This window comes from Procambarus clarkii, chromosome 56 (assembly GCF_040958095.1).
Source record: "Procambarus clarkii isolate CNS0578487 chromosome 56, FALCON_Pclarkii_2.0, whole genome shotgun sequence".
Taxonomy (NCBI): Eukaryota; Metazoa; Arthropoda; class Malacostraca; order Decapoda; family Cambaridae; genus Procambarus; species Procambarus clarkii.
The window spans coordinates 63,967-80,064 of NC_091205.1; the positions used below are offsets into that span (position 1 = coordinate 63,967).

Consider the following 16,098-nt stretch of genomic DNA (forward strand, 5'->3'; position numbering starts at 1 on the left):
TCTCTCCAGATGTGCTAGCAGGTTTTTTCTCACGATCTTCTCCATCACCTTGCATGGTATACAAGTCAAGGACACTGGCCTGTAGTTCAGTGCCTCATGCCTGTCGCCCTTTTTGAATATTGGGACCACATTCGCCGTCTTCCATATTTCTGGTTGGTCTCCCGTCTCCAGTGACCTACTATACACTATGGAGAGTGGCAAGCAAAGTGTCTCTGCACACTCGTTCAGTACTCATGGCGAGATCCCGTCTGGACCAACAGCCTTTCTAACATCCAGATCCAGCAGGTTCTATTGCTTAGGTACTCCCTTATTCACTGGAGCGCCCTACCAGTTACTCCTGCCTGTTTCTCCAGCTTATGCATCAACCTTTTATGGGGTACTGTGTCAAAGGCTTTCCGACAGTTCAAAAAAATGCAATCCGCCCATCCTTCTCTTTCTTGCTTAATCTTTGTCACCTGATCATAGAATTCTATCAAGCCTGTAAGGCAAGATTTACCCTCCCTGAACCCATGTTGATGGGTTGTCACGAAGTCTCTTCTCTCCAGATGTGTTACTAGGTTTTTTCTCACAATCTTCTCCATCACCTTGCATGGTATACAAGTTAAGGACACTGGCCTGTAGTTCAGTGCCTCTTGTCTGTCACCCTTTTTAAATATTGGTACTACATTAGCAGTCTTCCATACTTCTGGTAGGTCCCCCGTTTCCAGTGACCTACTATACACTATGGAGAGTGGCAAGCAAAGTGCTCCTGCATATTCTTTAAATACCCATGGTGAGATTCCATCCGGCCCAACAGCTTTTCTCACGTCCAGTTCCAATAGGTGCTTCTTGACCTCATCTCTTGTAATTTCGAACCTTTCCAAGGTCACCTGGTTTGCTGCCACCTCTCCTAGCGCCGTGACTTCTCCCTGTTCTATTGTAAAGACCTCCTGGAACCTTTTGTTGAGTTCTTCACACACCTCTTTGTCATTCTCTGTGTACCTGTCCTCGCCCACCCTAAGTTTCATCACCTCTTCCTTCACTGTTGTCTTCCTCCTGATGTGACTGTGTAGTAGCTTTGGTTCGGTCTTGGCTTTATTAGCTATATCATTTTCATACCTTTTCTCAGCTGCTCTTCTCACACTAACATACTCGTTCCTGGTTCTCTGGTATCTCTCTCTACTTTCTGGTGTTCTGTTATTACGGAAGTTCCTCCATGCCCTTTTGTTCAGCTCCTTTGCTTTCATACATTCCCTATTAAACCACGGATTCTTCACAACTGTGAAGACCACACACTGTGTGTGTGTGTGTGTGTGAGTAAGTGAGTGTGAGGATAAACAAAATTAGTTAGTAATTGGTAACAGTTGATTGACAGTTGAGAGGCGGGCCTAAAGAGCAGAACTCATCCCCTGCAAGCACAACAAGGTGAATACAACTAGGTGAATACACACACACACACACTTACACACACAAAGGAGGGAGGGTAAACTTGCCTTACTGGCTTAATAGAATTCTATGACCAGGTGACAACGATTAAGCAAGAAAGAGAGGGCTGGGCGAATTGTACTTTTCTTCGATTGTCAGAAAGCCTTTGACACAGTATCCCATAAGATGCTGGGACATTAGCTGGAGAGACAGGCAGGAGTAACAGGGAGGGTGCTGCAGTGGATAAGGGAGTATCAAAGCAATAGGAAGCAGAGAGTTACAGTGAGGGGTGAGACCTCAGATTGGCGTGAAGTCACCAGTACATTCCAAAACGACTCTGTACTCGGACCTATCCTGTTTTTTTATATATGTAAATGATCTCCCGGAGGAAATAGATTAATTTCTCTCAATGTTTGCTGACGATGCCAAAATTATGAGAAAGGTTACGACAGTGGAGGACAGCTTGAGGCTTCAAGAAGACCTAGACAAACTGAAGGAATGGTCGAACAAAATGTAGTTAGAGTTTAACCCAAGCAAATGTAATGAAATGAAGATAGGTGTAGGGAATAGGAGACCAGATACAAGGTATCATTTGGGAAATGAAACTCTTCAAGAGTCAAAGAGAGAGAAAGAATTGGGGGTTGACATCAAGCCAGACCTGTCCCCTGAAGCCCATATCAAGAGGATAACATCAGCGACATATGCCAGGTTGGCTAACATAAAAACGGCATTTAGAAACTTGTGTAAGGAATCATTCAGAACTTTGTATACCACATATGTCAGACAAATCCTGGAGTATGCAGCTCCAGCATGGAGTCCATATCTAGTCAAGCATAAGACTAAACTACAAAAGGTTCAAAGGTTTGCCACCAGACTAGTACCCCGAGCTGAGAGGTATGAGATACGAGGAGAGACTACGGGAATTAAACCTCACATCGCTGGGAGACAGAAGAGTTACGGGGACATTTTCACCACATACAAGATTACCAAAGGAATTGATAGGGCAAATAGAGACAGGCTATATAACACAAGAGGCACACGCACTAGGGGACACAAGTTTAAAATGACTTCCCAAATGAGCCACAGAGATATTAGATAGAACGTTTTTGTGTCAGAGTGGATGTCAAATGGAATGCATTTGGAAGTGGTGGAGGCTGACTACATTCACAGTTTCAATTATAAATATGATAGAGCCGAGTAGGCTCAGGAACCTGTATACCAGTTGATTGAGAGTTGAGAGGCGAGACCAAAGAGGCAGAGCTCAACCCTGCAAGCACAAATAGGTGAGTTCAAATAGGTGAGTACACACACATCCACACAGTGCCTGGAGTGCCTTGGAACGCCTTGGAGCGCCTAGGAGTATCTGTTGGATAAAATTGTTTATTGCAATGACGAAATCAGGAAGGGCCTCTAGGTCAAGAAGCAGCAGAGAAGAGAAGGAAGATAGATTTGTAGACAAGGTAAAAGGGAAGTTTGTTGAGAGAACGGCCGTTTGGATAGAGGATCTAATCTTCCTAATCTAAGATCTAGGGCATTAGGAGTGAGATCTTTCAACAAATATAAGAAGAGGTTGAGAGACAGAAACAAGAGCTGGGGGACTATATTAGGGAGAAATTTGAGAGAGTAGGGAAGCATGGGAGAGTAAATGTGCTCGGCTTGCCAATGAACTAGGCAGAGCTAACAGCATGGCTAGAGACAATGGATTAGTGTGGGATGGATTAGGGAGTGTGGGTGGGACGAGGAGTATCTAGGGGATTGGCTATCAGCATGAGAGTGAATCACTGAGTAGGCGGTCAATAATCCTCAGAGGATTACTCGAAACTAGGGCATCATCAAGACATGTAAGGATAGAAATGGAACAAAATGAATTACATGAGATTTTGAGATGTAATAAGGCCAAGATGGCAGGAAATGAGGTGGAACTCAGCTGCCGGATTGGGCCTTACATTTGTAACCATGTTGTAATCAACAACAACAACCAGACTCGGCCTGTTCTGGTACAGTTTTCTAATGAAGAGGCAGTGCAATACACAATGAAGAACAAACATTTACTTAGAGGCAGCGAAGCCCATTACAATGTGTATAAGACGAAAGATGAACAAATAGCCTGCAAGGCAAAATGGCCAGCACGTCACCGAAACCCAAGCCTCCCAAGTAGCCCCACCACTCTTTCCCAGGTCACACCCTCCCGAACTCTCCCCTCCCACCCCTCCCCCCTACTTCAACCCCCAACAACTCCCCTGCCCCTTCCACACTTGAACTGAACTCAACCTGCTCCATCGCACCCTTTAATGACCCTGTCGGACCAAGCCATACCCTCTCCAAACCCACGTTCCCACCACTGCTCCCCTACTAACCCCTGCAACTCTCTTGCCCCTTCTACCCCATTGCCTGCAATTCCATCAGGTCCATCCCTGCTCCCAATGCCCCCCTATTCCCCCTCACTCCCAAACCCCACCCAACCCTTAACTCTCCTCTTACCCTATCTCCCATATGATTCCTCACCTTGTGGCCCTCCCTTCCCCACCTCTTCCCCTCTTCTACCCCAAAACCCACACCTACTACTGATTTCCCCCCTGGCTAATAACCCCTTTCTTCCACTCTCAACACCCATGCTCCATTCTCTACACAGCCCTCTACCCCAACTATCCTTTTCTCCCTCAACTTCTCAACCTCTATCTGACTCTCAGCCTCACTCTACTTCTCAACCCACCTACAACATTCCGACCCTACCTAATTTTCAGACCCATTATGCCCTTCCTACCCCCCCCAGATGCCCACAATCCATTCGCCCCCCCAAGCACCCCTCCCAGCCCTCATTCATCCCCCCAACACCCCCCAGACCCCACCAGACCCCCCAGAGAGTTTCCAAAAAGAGTCTCAAGGTTTGGTACACCAATACATCTGGCATTGTTGGAGTCTCTGGCAGTGTTGGAGTCTCTGGCAGTGTTGGAGTCTCTGGCAGTGTTGGAGTCTCTGGCAGTGTTGAAGTCTCTGGCAGTGTTGGAGTCTCTGGCAGTGTTGGAGTCTCTGGCAGTGTTGGAGTCTCTGGCAGTGTTGAAGTCTCTGGCAGTGTTGGAGTCTCTAGCAATGTTGGAGTCTCTGGCAGTGTTGGAGTCTCTAGCAGTGTTGGAATCTCTGGCAGTGTTGGTGGCTCTGGCAGTGTTGGAGCTTCTGGCAGTTTTGGAGTCTCTGGCAGTGTTGGAGTCTCTAGCAATGTAGGAGTCTCTGGCAGTGTTGGAGTCTCTGGCAGTGTTGGAGTCTCTGGCAGTGTTGGAGTCTCTAGCAGTGTTGGAATCTCTGGCAGTGTTGGTGGCTCTGGCAGTGTTGGAGCTTCTGGCAGTGTTGAAGTCTCTGGCAGTGTTGGAGTCTCTGGCAGTGTTGGAGCCTCTGGCAGTGTTCGAGTCTCTGGCAGTGTTGGAGCCTCTGGCAGTTATGGAGTCTCTGGCAGTGTTGGAGTCTCTGGCAGTGTTGGAGTCTCTAACAGTTTTGGAGTCTCTGGCAGTGTTGGAGTCTCTGGCAGTGTTGGAGTCTCTGGCAGTGTTGGAGTCTCTGGCAGTGTTGGAGTCTCTAGCAGTGTTGGAGTCTCTGGCAGTGTTGGAGCCTCTGGCAGTTTTGGAGTCTCTGGCAGTGTTGAAGTCTCTGGCAGTGTTGGAGTCTCTGGCAGTGTTGGAGTCTCTGGCAGTGTTGGAGTCTCTGGCAGTGTTGGAGTCTCTGGCAGTGTTGGAGTCTCTGGCAGTGTTGGAGCCTCTAGCAGTGTTGGAGTCTCTGGCAGTGTTGGAGCCTCTGGCAGTTTTGGAGTCTCTGGCAGTGTTGAAGTCTCTGGCAGTGTTGGAGTCTCTGGCAGTGTTGGAGTCTCTGGCAGTGTTGGAGTCTCTGGCAGTGTTGGAGTCTTTAGCAGTGTTGGAGTCTCTGGCAGTGTTGGAGCCTCTGGCAGTTTTGGAGTCTCTGGCAGTGTTGGAGTCTCTGGCAGTGTTGGAGTCTCTAGCAGTGTTGGAATCTCTGGCAGTGTTGGTGGCTCTGGCAGTGTTGGAGCTTCTGGCAGTGTTGAAGTCTCTGGCAGTGTTGGAGTCTCTGGCAGTGTTGGAGCCTCTGGCAGTGTTGGAGTCTCTGGCAGTGTTGGAGTCTCTGGCAGTGTTGGAGTCTCTAGCAGTGTTGGAATCTCTGGCAGTGTTGGTGGCTCTGGCAGTGTTGGAGCTTCTGGCAGTGTTGAAGTCTCTGGCAGTGTTGGAGTCTCTGGCAGTGTTGGAGCCTCTGGCAGTGTTGGAGTCTCTGGCAGTGTTGGAGCCTCTGGCAGTTTTGGAGTCTCTGGCAGTGTTGGAGTCTCTGGCAGTGTTGGAGTCTCTGACAGTTTTGGAGCCTCTGGCAGTGTTGGAGTCTCTGGCAGTGTTGGAGTCTCTGGCAGTGTTGGAGTCTCTGGCAGTGTTGGAGTCTCTAGCAGTGTTGGAGTCTCTGGCAGTGTTGGAGCCTCTTGCAGTTTTGGAGTCTCTGGCAGTGTTGGAGTCTCTGGCAGTGTTGGAGTCTCTAGCAGTGTTGGAATCTCTGGCAGTGTTGGTGGCTCTGGCAGTGTTGGAGTCTCTGGCAGTGTTGGAGTCTTTGGTAGTGTTGGAGTCTCTAGCAGTTTTGGAGTCTCTGGCAGTTTTGGAGTCTCTGGCAGTGTTGGAGTCTCTGGCAGTTTTGGAGTCTCTGGCAGTGTTGGAGTCTCTGGCAGTGTTGGAGTCTCTGGCAGTGTTAGAGTCTTTGGTAGTGTTGGAGTCTCTAGCAGTGTTGGAGTCTCTGGCAGTGTTCGAGTCTCTGGCAGTGTTGGAGCCTCTGGCAGTGTTCGAGTCTCTGGCAGTGTTGGAGCCTCTGGCAGTTTTGGAGTCTCTGGCAGTGTTGGAGTCTCTGGCAGTGTTGGAGTCTCTGGCAGGTTTAGGAGTCTCTGGCAGTGCTGGAGTCTCTGGTAGTGTTAGAGCCTCTGGCAGTTTTGGAGTCTCTGGCAGTGTTGGAGTCTCTGGCAGTGTTGGAGTCTCTGGCAGTGTTGGAGTCTTTAGCAGTGTTGGAGTCTCTGGCAGTGTTGGAGCCTCTGGCAGTTTTGGAGTCTCTGGCAGTGTTGGAGTCTCTGGCAGTGTGGGAGTCTCGAGCAGTGTTGGAATCTCTGGCAGTGTTGGTGGCTCTGGCAGTGTTGGAGCCTCTGGCAGTTTTGGAGTCTCTGGCAGTGTTGGAGTCTCTAGCAATGTAGGAGTCTCTGGCAGTGTTGGAGTCTCTGGCAGTGTTGGAGTCTCTGGCAGTTTTGGAGTCTCTGGCAGTGCTGGAGTCTCTGGCAGTGTTGGAGTCTCTGGCAGTGTTGGAGCCTCTGGCAGTGTTGGAGTCTGTGGCAGTGTTGGAGTCTCTGGCAGTGTTGGAGTCTCTGGCAGTGATCGAGTCTCTGGCAGTTTTGGAGTCTCTGGCAGTGATGGGGCTTCTGGCAGTGTTGGAGTCTCTGGCAGTGTTGGAGTCTCTAGCAGTGTTGGAATCTCTGGCAGTGTTGGTGGCTCTGGCAGTGTTGGAGTCTCTAGCAGTGTTGGAGTCTCTTTCAGTGTTGGGGCCTCTGGCAGTGTTGGTGTCTCTGGCAGTTTTGGAGTCAATGGCAGTGTTGGAGTCTCTGGCAGTGTTGAAGATTCTGGCAGTGTTGGAGTCTCTGGCAGTTTTGGAGTCTTTGGCAGTGTTGGAGTCTCTAGCAGTGTTGGAATCTCTGGCAGTGTTGGTGGCTCTGGCAGTGTTGGAGCTTCTGGCAGTTTTGGAGTCTCTGGCAGTGTTGGAGTCTCTAGCAATGTAGGAGTCTCTGGCAGTGTTGGAGTCTCTGGCAGTGTTGGAGTCTCTGGCAGTGTTGGAGTCTCTAGCAGTGTTGGAATCTCTGGCAGTGTTGGTGGCTCTGGCAGTGTTGGAGCTTCTGGCAGTGTTGAAGTCTCTGGCAGTGTTGGAGTCTCTGGCAGTGTTGGAGCCTCTGGCAGTGTTCGAGTCTCTGGCAGGGTTGGAGCCTCTGGCAGTTTTGGAGTCTCTGGCAGTGTTGGAGTCTCTGGCAGTGTTGGAGTCTCTAACAGTTTTGGAGTCTCTGGCAGTGTTGGAGTCTCTGGCAGTGTTGGAGTCTCTGGCAGTGTTGGAGTCTCTGGCAGTGTTGGAGTCTCTAGCAGTGTTGGAGTCTCTGGCAGTGTTGGAGCCTCTGGCAGTTTTGGAGTCTCTGGCAGTGTTGGAGTCTCTTGCAGTGTTGGAGTCTCTGGCAGTGTTGAAGTCTCTGGCAGTGTTGGAGTCTCTGGCAGTGTTGGAGTCTCTGGCAGTGTTGGAGTCTCTGGCAGTGTTGGAGTCTTTAGCAGTGTTGGAGTCTCTGGCAGTGTTGGAGCCTCTGGCAGTTTTGGAGTCTCTGGCAGTGTTGGAGTCTCTGGCAGTGTTGGAGTCTCTAGCAGTGTTGGAATCTCTGGCAGTGTTGGTGGCTCTGGCAGTGTTGGAGCTTCTGGCAGTTTTGGAGTCTCTGGCAGTGTTGGAGTCTCTAGCAATGTAGGAGTCTCTGGCAGTGTTGGAGTCTCTGGCAGTGTTGGAGTCTCTGGCAGTGTTGGAGTCTCTGGCAGTGTTGGAGTCTCTGGCAGTGTTGGAGTCTCTAGCAGTGTTGGAATCTCTGGCAGTGTTGGTGGCTCTGGCAGTGTTGGAGCTTCTGGCAGTGTTGAAGTCTCTGGCAGTGTTGGAGTCTCTGGCAGTGTTGGAGCCTCTGGCAGTGTTGGAGTCTCTGGCAGTGTTGGAGCCTCTGGCAGTTTTGGAGTCTCTGGCAGTGTTGGAGTCTCTGGCAGTGTTGGAGTCTCTGACAGTTTTGGAGCCTCTGGCAGTGTTGGAGTCTCTGGCAGTGTTGGAGTCTCTGGCAGTGTTGGAGTCTCTGGCAGTGTTGGAGTCTCTAGCAGTGTTGGAGTCTCTGGCAGTGTTGGAGCCTCTTGCAGTTTTGGAGTCTCTGGCAGTGTTGGAGTCTCTGGCAGTGTTGGAGTCTCTAGCAGTGTTGGAATCTCTGGCAGTGTTGGTGGCTCTGGCAGTGTTGGAGTCTCTGGCAGTGTTGGAGTCTTTGGTAGTGTTGGAGTCTCTAGCAGTTTTGGAGTCTCTGGCAGTTTTGGAGTCTCTGGCAGTGTTGGAGTCTCTGGCAGTTTTGGAGTCTCTGGCAGTGTTGGAGTCTCTGGCAGTGTTGGAGTCTCTGGCAGTGTTAGAGTCTTTGGTAGTGTTGGAGTCTCTAGCAGTGTTGGAGTCTCTGGCAGTGTTCGAGTCTCTGGCAGTGTTGTAGCCTCTGGCAGTGTTCGAGTCTCTGGCAGTGTTGGAGCCTCTGGCAGTTTTGGAGTCTCTGGCAGTGTTGGAGTCTCTGGCAGTGTTGGAGTCTCTGGCAGGTTTGGAGTCTCTGGCAGTGCTGGAGTCTCTGGTAGTGTTAGAGCCTCTGGCAGTTTTGGAGTCTCTGGCAGTGTTGGAGTCTCTGGCAGTGTTGGAGTCTCTGGCAGTGTTGGAGTCTTTAGCAGTGTTGGAGTCTCTGGCAGTGTTGGAGCCTCTGGCAGTTTTGGAGTCTCTGGCAGTGTTGGAGTCTCTGGCAGTGTTGGAGTCTCGAGCAGTGTTGGAATCTCTGGCAGCGTTGGTGGCTCTGGCAGTGTTGGAGCCTCTGGCAGTTTTGGAGTCTCTGGCAGTGTTGGAGTCTCTAGCAATGTAGGAGTCTCTGGCAGTGTTGGAGTCTCTGGCAGTGTTGGAGTCTCTGGCAGTTTTGGAGTCTCTGGCAGTGCTGGAGTCTCTGGCAGTGTTGGAGTCTCTGGCAGTGTTGGGGCCTCTGGCAGTGTTGGAGTCTGTGGCAGTGTTGGAGTCTCTGGCAGTGTTGGAGTCTCTGGCAGTGATCGAGTCTCTGGCAGTTTTGGAGTCTCTGGCAGTGATGGGGCTTCTGGCAGTGTTGGAGTCTCTGGCAGTGTTGGAGTCTCTAGCAGTGTTGGAATCTCTGGCAGTGTTGGTGGCTCTGGCAGTGTTGGAGTCTCTAGCAGTGTTGGAGTCTCTTTCAGTGTTGGGGCCTCTGGCAGTGTTGGTGTCTCTGGCAGTTTTGGAGTCAATGGCAGTGTTGGAGTCTCTGGCAGTGTTGAAGATTCTGGCAGTGTTGGAGTCTCTGGCAGTTTTGGAGTCTTTGGCAGTGTTGGAGTCTCTAGCAGGTTTGGAGTCTCTGGCAGTGTTGGAGTCTCTGGCAGTGTTGCAGTCTCTAACAGTTTTGGAGTCTCTGGCAGTGTTGGAGTCTCTGGCAGTGTTGGAGTCTCTGGCAGTGTTGGAGTCTCTGGCAGTGTTGGAGTCTCTAGCAGTGTTGGAGTCTCTGGCAGTGTTGGAGCCTCTGGCAGTTTTGGAGTCTCTGGCAGTGTTGGAGTCTCTGGCAGTGTTGGAGTCTCTGGCAGTGTTGAAGTCTCTGGCAGTGTTGGAGTCTCTGGCAGTGTTGGAGTCTCTGGCAGTGTTGGAGTCTCTGGCAGTGTTGGAGTCTTTAGCAGTGTTGGAGTCTCTGGCAGTGTTGGAGCCTCTGGCAGTTTTGGAGTCTCTGGCAGTGTTGGAGTCTCTGGCAGTGTTGGAGTCTCTAGCAGTGTTGGAATCTCTGGCAGTGTTGGTGGCTCTGGCATTGTTGGAGCTTCTGGCAGTTTTGGAGTCTCTGGCAGTGTTGGAGTCTCTAGCAATGTAGGAGTCTCTGGCAGTGTTGGAGTCTCTGGCAGTGTTGGAGTCTCTGGCAGTGTTGGAGTCTCTAGCAGTGTTGGAATCTCTGGCAGTGTTGGTGGCTCTGGCAGTGTTGGAGCTTCTGGCAGTGTTGAAGTCTCTGGCAGTGTTGGAGTCTCTGGCAGTGTTGGAGCCTCTGGCAGTGTTGGAGTCTCTGGCAGTGTTGGAGCCTCTGGCAGTTTTGGAGTCTCTGGCAGTGTTGGAGTCTCTGGCAGTGTTGGAGTCTCTGACAGTTTTGGAGCCTCTGGCAGTGTTGGAGTCTCTGGCAGTGTTGGAGTCTCTGGCAGTGTTGGAGTCTCTGGCAGTGTTGGAGTCTCTAGCAGTGTTGGAGTCTCTGGCAGTGTTGGAGCCTCTTGCAGTTTTGGAGTCTCTGGCAGTGTTGGAGTCTCTGGCAGTGTTGGAGTCTCTAGCAGTGTTGGAATCTCTGGCAGTGTTGGTGGCTCTGGCAGTGTTGGAGTCTCTGGCAGTGTTGGAGTCTTTGGTAGTGTTGGAGTCTCAAGCAGTTTTGGAGTCTCTGGCAGTTTTGGAGTCTCTGGCAGTGTTGGAGTCTCTGGCAGTTTTGGAGTCTCTGGCAGTGTTGGAGTCTCTGGCAGTGTTGGAGTCTCTGGCAGTGTTAGAGTCTTTGGTAGTGTTGGAGTCTCTAGCAGTGTTGGAGTCTCTGGCAGTGTTCGAGTCTCTGGCAGTGTTGGAGCCTCTGGCAGTGTTCGAGTCTCTGGCAGTGTTGGAGCCTCTGGCAGTTTTGGAGTCTCTGGCAGTGTTGGAGTCTCTGGCAGTGTTGGAGTCTCTGGCAGGTTTGGAGTCTCTGGCAGTGCTGGAGTCTCTGGTAGTGTTAGAGCCTCTGGCAGTTTTGGAGTCTCTGGCAGTGTTGGAGTCTCTGGCAGTGTTGGAGTCTCTGGCAGTGTTGGAGTCTTTAGCAGTGTTGGAGTCTCTGGCAGTGTTGGAGCCTCTGGCAGTTTTGGAGTCTCTGGCAGTGTTGGAGTCTCTGGCAGTGTTGGAGTCTCGAGCAGTGTTGGAATCTCTGGCAGTGTTGGTGGCTCTGGCAGTGTTGGAGCCTCTGGCAGTTTTGGAGTCTCTGGCAGTGTTGGAGTCTCTAGCAATGTAGGAGTCTCTGGCAGTGTTGGAGTCTCTGGCAGTGTTGGAGTCTCTGGCAGTTTTGGAGTCTCTGGCAGTGCTGGAGTCTCTGGCAGTGTTGGAGTCTCTGGCAGTGTTGGAGCCTCTGGCAGTGTTGGAGTCTGTGGCAGTGTTGGAGTCTCTGACAGTGTTGGAGTCTCTGGCAGTGATCGAGTCTCTGGCAGTTTTGGAGTCTCTGGCAGTGATGGGGCTTCTGGCAGTGTTGGAGTCTCTGGCAGTGTTGGAGTCTCTAGCAGTGTTGGAATCTCTGGCAGTGTTGGTGGCTCTGGCAGTGTTGGAGTCTCTAGCAGTGTTGGAGTCTCTTTCAGTGTTGGGGCCTCTGGCAGTGTTGGTGTCTCTGGCAGTTTTGGAGTCAATGGCAGTGTTGGAGTCTCTGGCAGTGTTGAAGATTCTGGCAGTGTTGGAGTCTCTGGCAGTTTTGGAGTCTTTGGCAGTGTTGGAGTCTCTAGCAGGTTTGGAGTCTCTGGCAGTGTTGGGGCCTCGACTGGCAGTGTTGGAGTCTCTGGCAGTGTTGGAGTCTCTAGCAGTGTTGGAATCTCTGGCAGTGTTGGAGTCTCTGGCAGTGTTCGGTCCTCTGGCAGTGTTGGAGTCTCTGGCAGTGTTGTAGTCTTTGGCAGTGTTGGAGTCTCTGGCAGTTTTGGAGTCTCTGGCAGTGTTGGAGTCTCTGGCAGTGTTGGGCTTCTGTCAGTGCTGCAGTCTCTGGCAGTGTTGGAGTCTCTGGCAGTGTTGGAGTCTCTGGCAGTTTTGGAGTCTCTGGCAGTGCTGGAGTCTCTGGCAGTGTTAGAGCCTCTGACAGTTTTGGAGTCTCTGGCAGTGTTGGAGTCTCTGGCAGTGTTGGAGTCTCTGGCAGTGTTGGAGCCTCTGGCAGTTTTGGAGTCTGTGGCAGTGTTGGAGTCTGTGGCAGTGTTGGAGTCTCTGGCAGTGTTCGAGTCTCTGGCAGTTTTGGAGTCTCTGGCAGTGTTGGGGCTTCTGGCAGTGTTGGAGTCTCTGGCAGTGTTGGAGTCTCTAGCAGTGTTGGAATCTCTGGCAGTGTTGGTGGCTCTGGCAGTGTTGGAGTCTCTAGCAGTGTTGGAGTCTCTTTCAGTGTTGGGGCCTCTGGCAGTGTTGGTGTCTCTGGCAGTTTTGGAGTCTCTGGCAGTGTTGGAGTCTCTGGTAGTGTTGAAGATTCTGGCAGTGTTGGAGTCTCTGGCAGTTTTGGAGTCTTTGGCAGTGTTGGGGCCTCGACTAGCAGTGTTGGAGTCTCTGGCAGTGTTGGAGTCTCTAGCAGTGTTGGAGTCTCTGGCAGTGTTCGGTCCTCTGGGAGTGTTGGAGTCTCTGGCAGTGTTGGAGTCTCTGGCAGTGTTGGGCTTCTGTCAGTGCTGCAGTCTCTGGCAGTGTTGGAATCTCTGGCAGTGTTGGAGTCTCTGGCAGTTTTGGAGTCTCTGGCAGTGTTGGAGTCTCTGGCAGTGTTGGAGCCCGGAGAAGTGAATAAACCCATTAGTGTGGTTTGACCTGATAATATTGCACAGGATCCTGAGGGCCGAGAGTAGCCTCGGGCTGTGGTGGAGCCCGGGGCAGGTCTGTGGTGGAGCCCGGGGCCGGTCTGTGGTGGAATCCGGGGCAGGGCTGTGGTGGAGCCCGGGGCAGGTCTGTGTTGGAGCCCGGGGCAGGGCTGTGGTGGAGCCCGGGGCAGGTCTGTGGTGGAGCCCGGGGCAGGGCTGTGATGGAGCCCGGGGCAGGGCTGTGGTGGAGTCCGGGGCAGGGCTGTGGTGGAGCCCGGGGCAGGTCTGTGGTGGAGCCCGGGGCAGGTCTGTGGTGGAATCCGGGGCCGGTCTGTGGTGGAATCCGGGGCCGGTCTGTGGTTGAGCCCGGGGCAGGGCTGTTGTGGAGCCCGGGGCAGGTCTGTGGTGGAGCCCGGGGCAGGGCTGTGATGGAGCCCGGGGCAGGGCTGTGGTGGAGCCCGCGGCAGGGCTGTGGTGGAGCCCGGGGCAGGTCTGTGGTGGAGCCCGGGGCAGGTCTGTGGTGGAGCCCGGGGCAGGTCTGTGGTGGAATCCGGGGCCGGTCTGTGGTGGAGCCCGGGGCAGGGCTGTGGTGGAGCCTGGGGCAGGGCTGTGGTGGAGCCCGGGGCAGGGCTGTGGTAGAGCCCGGGGCAGGGCTGTGGTGGAGCCCGGGGCAGGGCGGTGGTAGAGCCCGGGGCAGGGCTGTGGTGGAGCCCGGGTCAGGGCTTCTGCGTGGCTGGTGGTGGTGGTAATGCCTCTAAGATTGGATTCTCAATCAGGACAGCCGGGAAAGTTACCCACGGCGGGTTTTATCTTGGCGTGAGTGATATGCATTGTGGCTCTCGATTGGAAATGGAAGACCAGGTTCCATTGACTGGGGAAGTTCGTATTAAAAAAAGTTTGTCAGTGATAGTTTCTCAAATTAATTTAAAGTTTGAAAATGATTAGTTAGAATAAATATTTGTAAAGAAAGTGAATTTGGTGAAGAGTTTTTCTTCAGATAGTTTTTGATTACTGTTTTTCTGTGTTCAAAATGAAATTGATTATTGTACTCAGGAACGCTGGGTTTTAACATTTTCTATAAAATTATTCCTACACGTGTTTTCTGTTAGAAAAGTAAATAAATATTCAATATCTATAATAGAAAATGTACATTTGTCGGAGGTTGGGGCGAGACGCTGGTGCCAGCCTCAAGCATGGTGATATGTCACTGTGACGAGTGTCACAGGGGGGGCGACCCCGTGCCCCTCTTTAAGAAGGATCAGATCCTTTTCCTAATCCAAGCGACTCCAATGAAACACGAAATAAGGGTTTGATTGGCCGTAGAGAGTTCAAACCAATTTTTAGGGCTGATATTAAGTTAAATTGTCGCCGAAAACTTTGATTAAATGTTAATTCAACGTTGATTGTGTTCAATGAACATAGCGAGAGAGAGAGATAGAGAGAGAGAGAGAGGAAGAGTGGCATCAGGAATGGCAAGAAAGAGACCCGGGCACCGCTGAGTTGTCCATCTAGTATAATATAAATTTAAAGAAAGCAACTAAGAGTAGCATAAAAATGATTGCCAATGAAGTTTACAACTAAGTTGTTTCATTATGAAAATTGTTGGCAGCCAAGTTGTGTGAGTGGAAGGCGTCCTCGTCCTCACTCACTTAATTGCGGCCGGATCCAAGCACCAGGAGGTTGTTTATAACAATAACAACAGTTAATTGGCAAGTTTTTATGCTTGTAAACTGTTTAATATATGTAACCAATGCCGTTAAAGGTTAAGGAAAGATGTACACGTTCGTAAGTACTTGTGTAACTGCTTCGTGAATCTGGCCCCTGTTACAGGTAGTGTCCTCCACCGGGTTAAATAGACAACCAGTCACCAATACCTCAACAATACCGAACGGTAATTAAAAATTGTCAATAATTAAATGTAATTTATTTAGAATTCGAGAAAATTGACGGAACCGGATATAAGGGGGGCAAAAAAAATCTAAATAAAAAGTTAAATTTTTTTATTAAAAATTATCAGTTGTTCATCCCTGAAAAAAGAAAAAAAAATTCCTGGGGATGTACTTGGAACTGACGAGTTGAGAACTATTCTGACTGAAACGATTGACAATGCATCATGAGGAGAAAATCAGGCAATTGGAAGATAAGACGGTAGAGAATAACTAAGATGAGAGATAAAGGAGTGATATATTAAAGGATAACCATAATTAACGGAATGGGTCAGATAACAAGGAACAAAACAGAGAAATGGGAGAAGGAAGTTAAGGAGGTAAAGATGTGTAGATGGGAAGATGTTCACAGCCCGGACCACACCCAACACTGGTCGTCAGTGTGTGGTAGTGCTGTCACACCCAACACTTGTCGTCAGTGTGTGGTAGTGCTGTCACACCCAACACTGGTCGCCAGTGTGAGGTAGTGCTGTCACTGTCACACCCAACACTGGTCGTCAGTGTGAGGTAGTGCTGTCACACCCAACACTGGTCGTCAGTGTGTGGTAGTGCTGTCACACCCAACACTGGTCGTCAGTGTGTGGTAGTGCTGTCACACCCAACACTGGTCGTCAGTGTGTGGTAGTGCTGTCACACCCAACACTGGTCGTCAGTGTGTGGTAGTGCTGTCACACCCAACACTGGTCGTCAGTGTGTGGTAGTGCTGTCACACCCAACACTGGTCGTCAGTGTGAGGTAGTGCTGTCACACCCAACACTGGTCGTCAGTGTGTGGTAGTGCTGTCACACCCAACACTGGTCGTCAGTGTGTGGTAGTGCTGTCACACCCAACACTGGTCGTCAGTGTGTGGTAGTGATGTCACACCCAACACTGGTCGTCAGTGTGTGGTAGTGCTGTCACACCCAACACTGGTCGTCAGTGTGTGGTAGTGCTGTCACACCCAACACTGGTCGTCAGTGTGTGGTAGTGCTGTCACACCCAACACTGGTCGTCAGTGTGAGGTAGTGCTGTCACACCCAACACTGGTCGTCAGTGTGTGGTAGTGCTGTCACACCCAACACTGGTCGTCAGTGTGTGGTAGTGCTGTCACACCCAACACTGGTCGTCAGTGTGTGGTAGTGCTGTCACACCCAACACTGGTCGTCAGTGTGTGGTAGTGCTGTCACACCCAACACTGGTCGTCAGTGTGTGGTAGTGCTGTCACACCCAACACTGGTCGTCAGTGTGTGGTAGTGCTGTCACACCCAACACTGGTCGTCAGTGTGTGGTAGTGCTGTCACACCCAACACTGGTCGTCAGTGTGAGGTAGTGCTGTCACACCCAACACTGGTCGTCAGTGTGTGGTAGTGCTGTCACACCCAACACTGGTCGTCAGTGTGTGGTAGTGCTGTCACACCCAACACTGGTCGTCAGTGTGAGGTAGTGCT

The 16,098-nt window shown here is 51.2% G+C and overlaps 1 protein-coding gene across 1 annotated transcript; it reads right to left on the reverse strand.

The window, feature by feature from the left end:
* Positions 1-2,757: 2,757 nt before the first annotated feature.
* Positions 2,758-12,721, reverse strand: LOC138353038 (uro-adherence factor A-like). The gene is made up of 9 exons (XM_069305674.1): positions 12,039-12,721; positions 11,371-11,908; positions 9,859-11,255; positions 9,204-9,817; positions 7,699-9,115; positions 6,738-7,477; positions 5,153-6,649; positions 4,458-4,830; positions 2,758-2,767 (listed from the first exon to the last, which is right to left on the reverse strand). Exons 1-9 carry the CDS (start codon positions 12,719-12,721, stop codon positions 2,758-2,760), a joined length of 7,269 nt encoding a protein of 2,422 aa, XP_069161775.1.
* Positions 12,722-16,098: the final 3,377 nt, after the last annotated feature.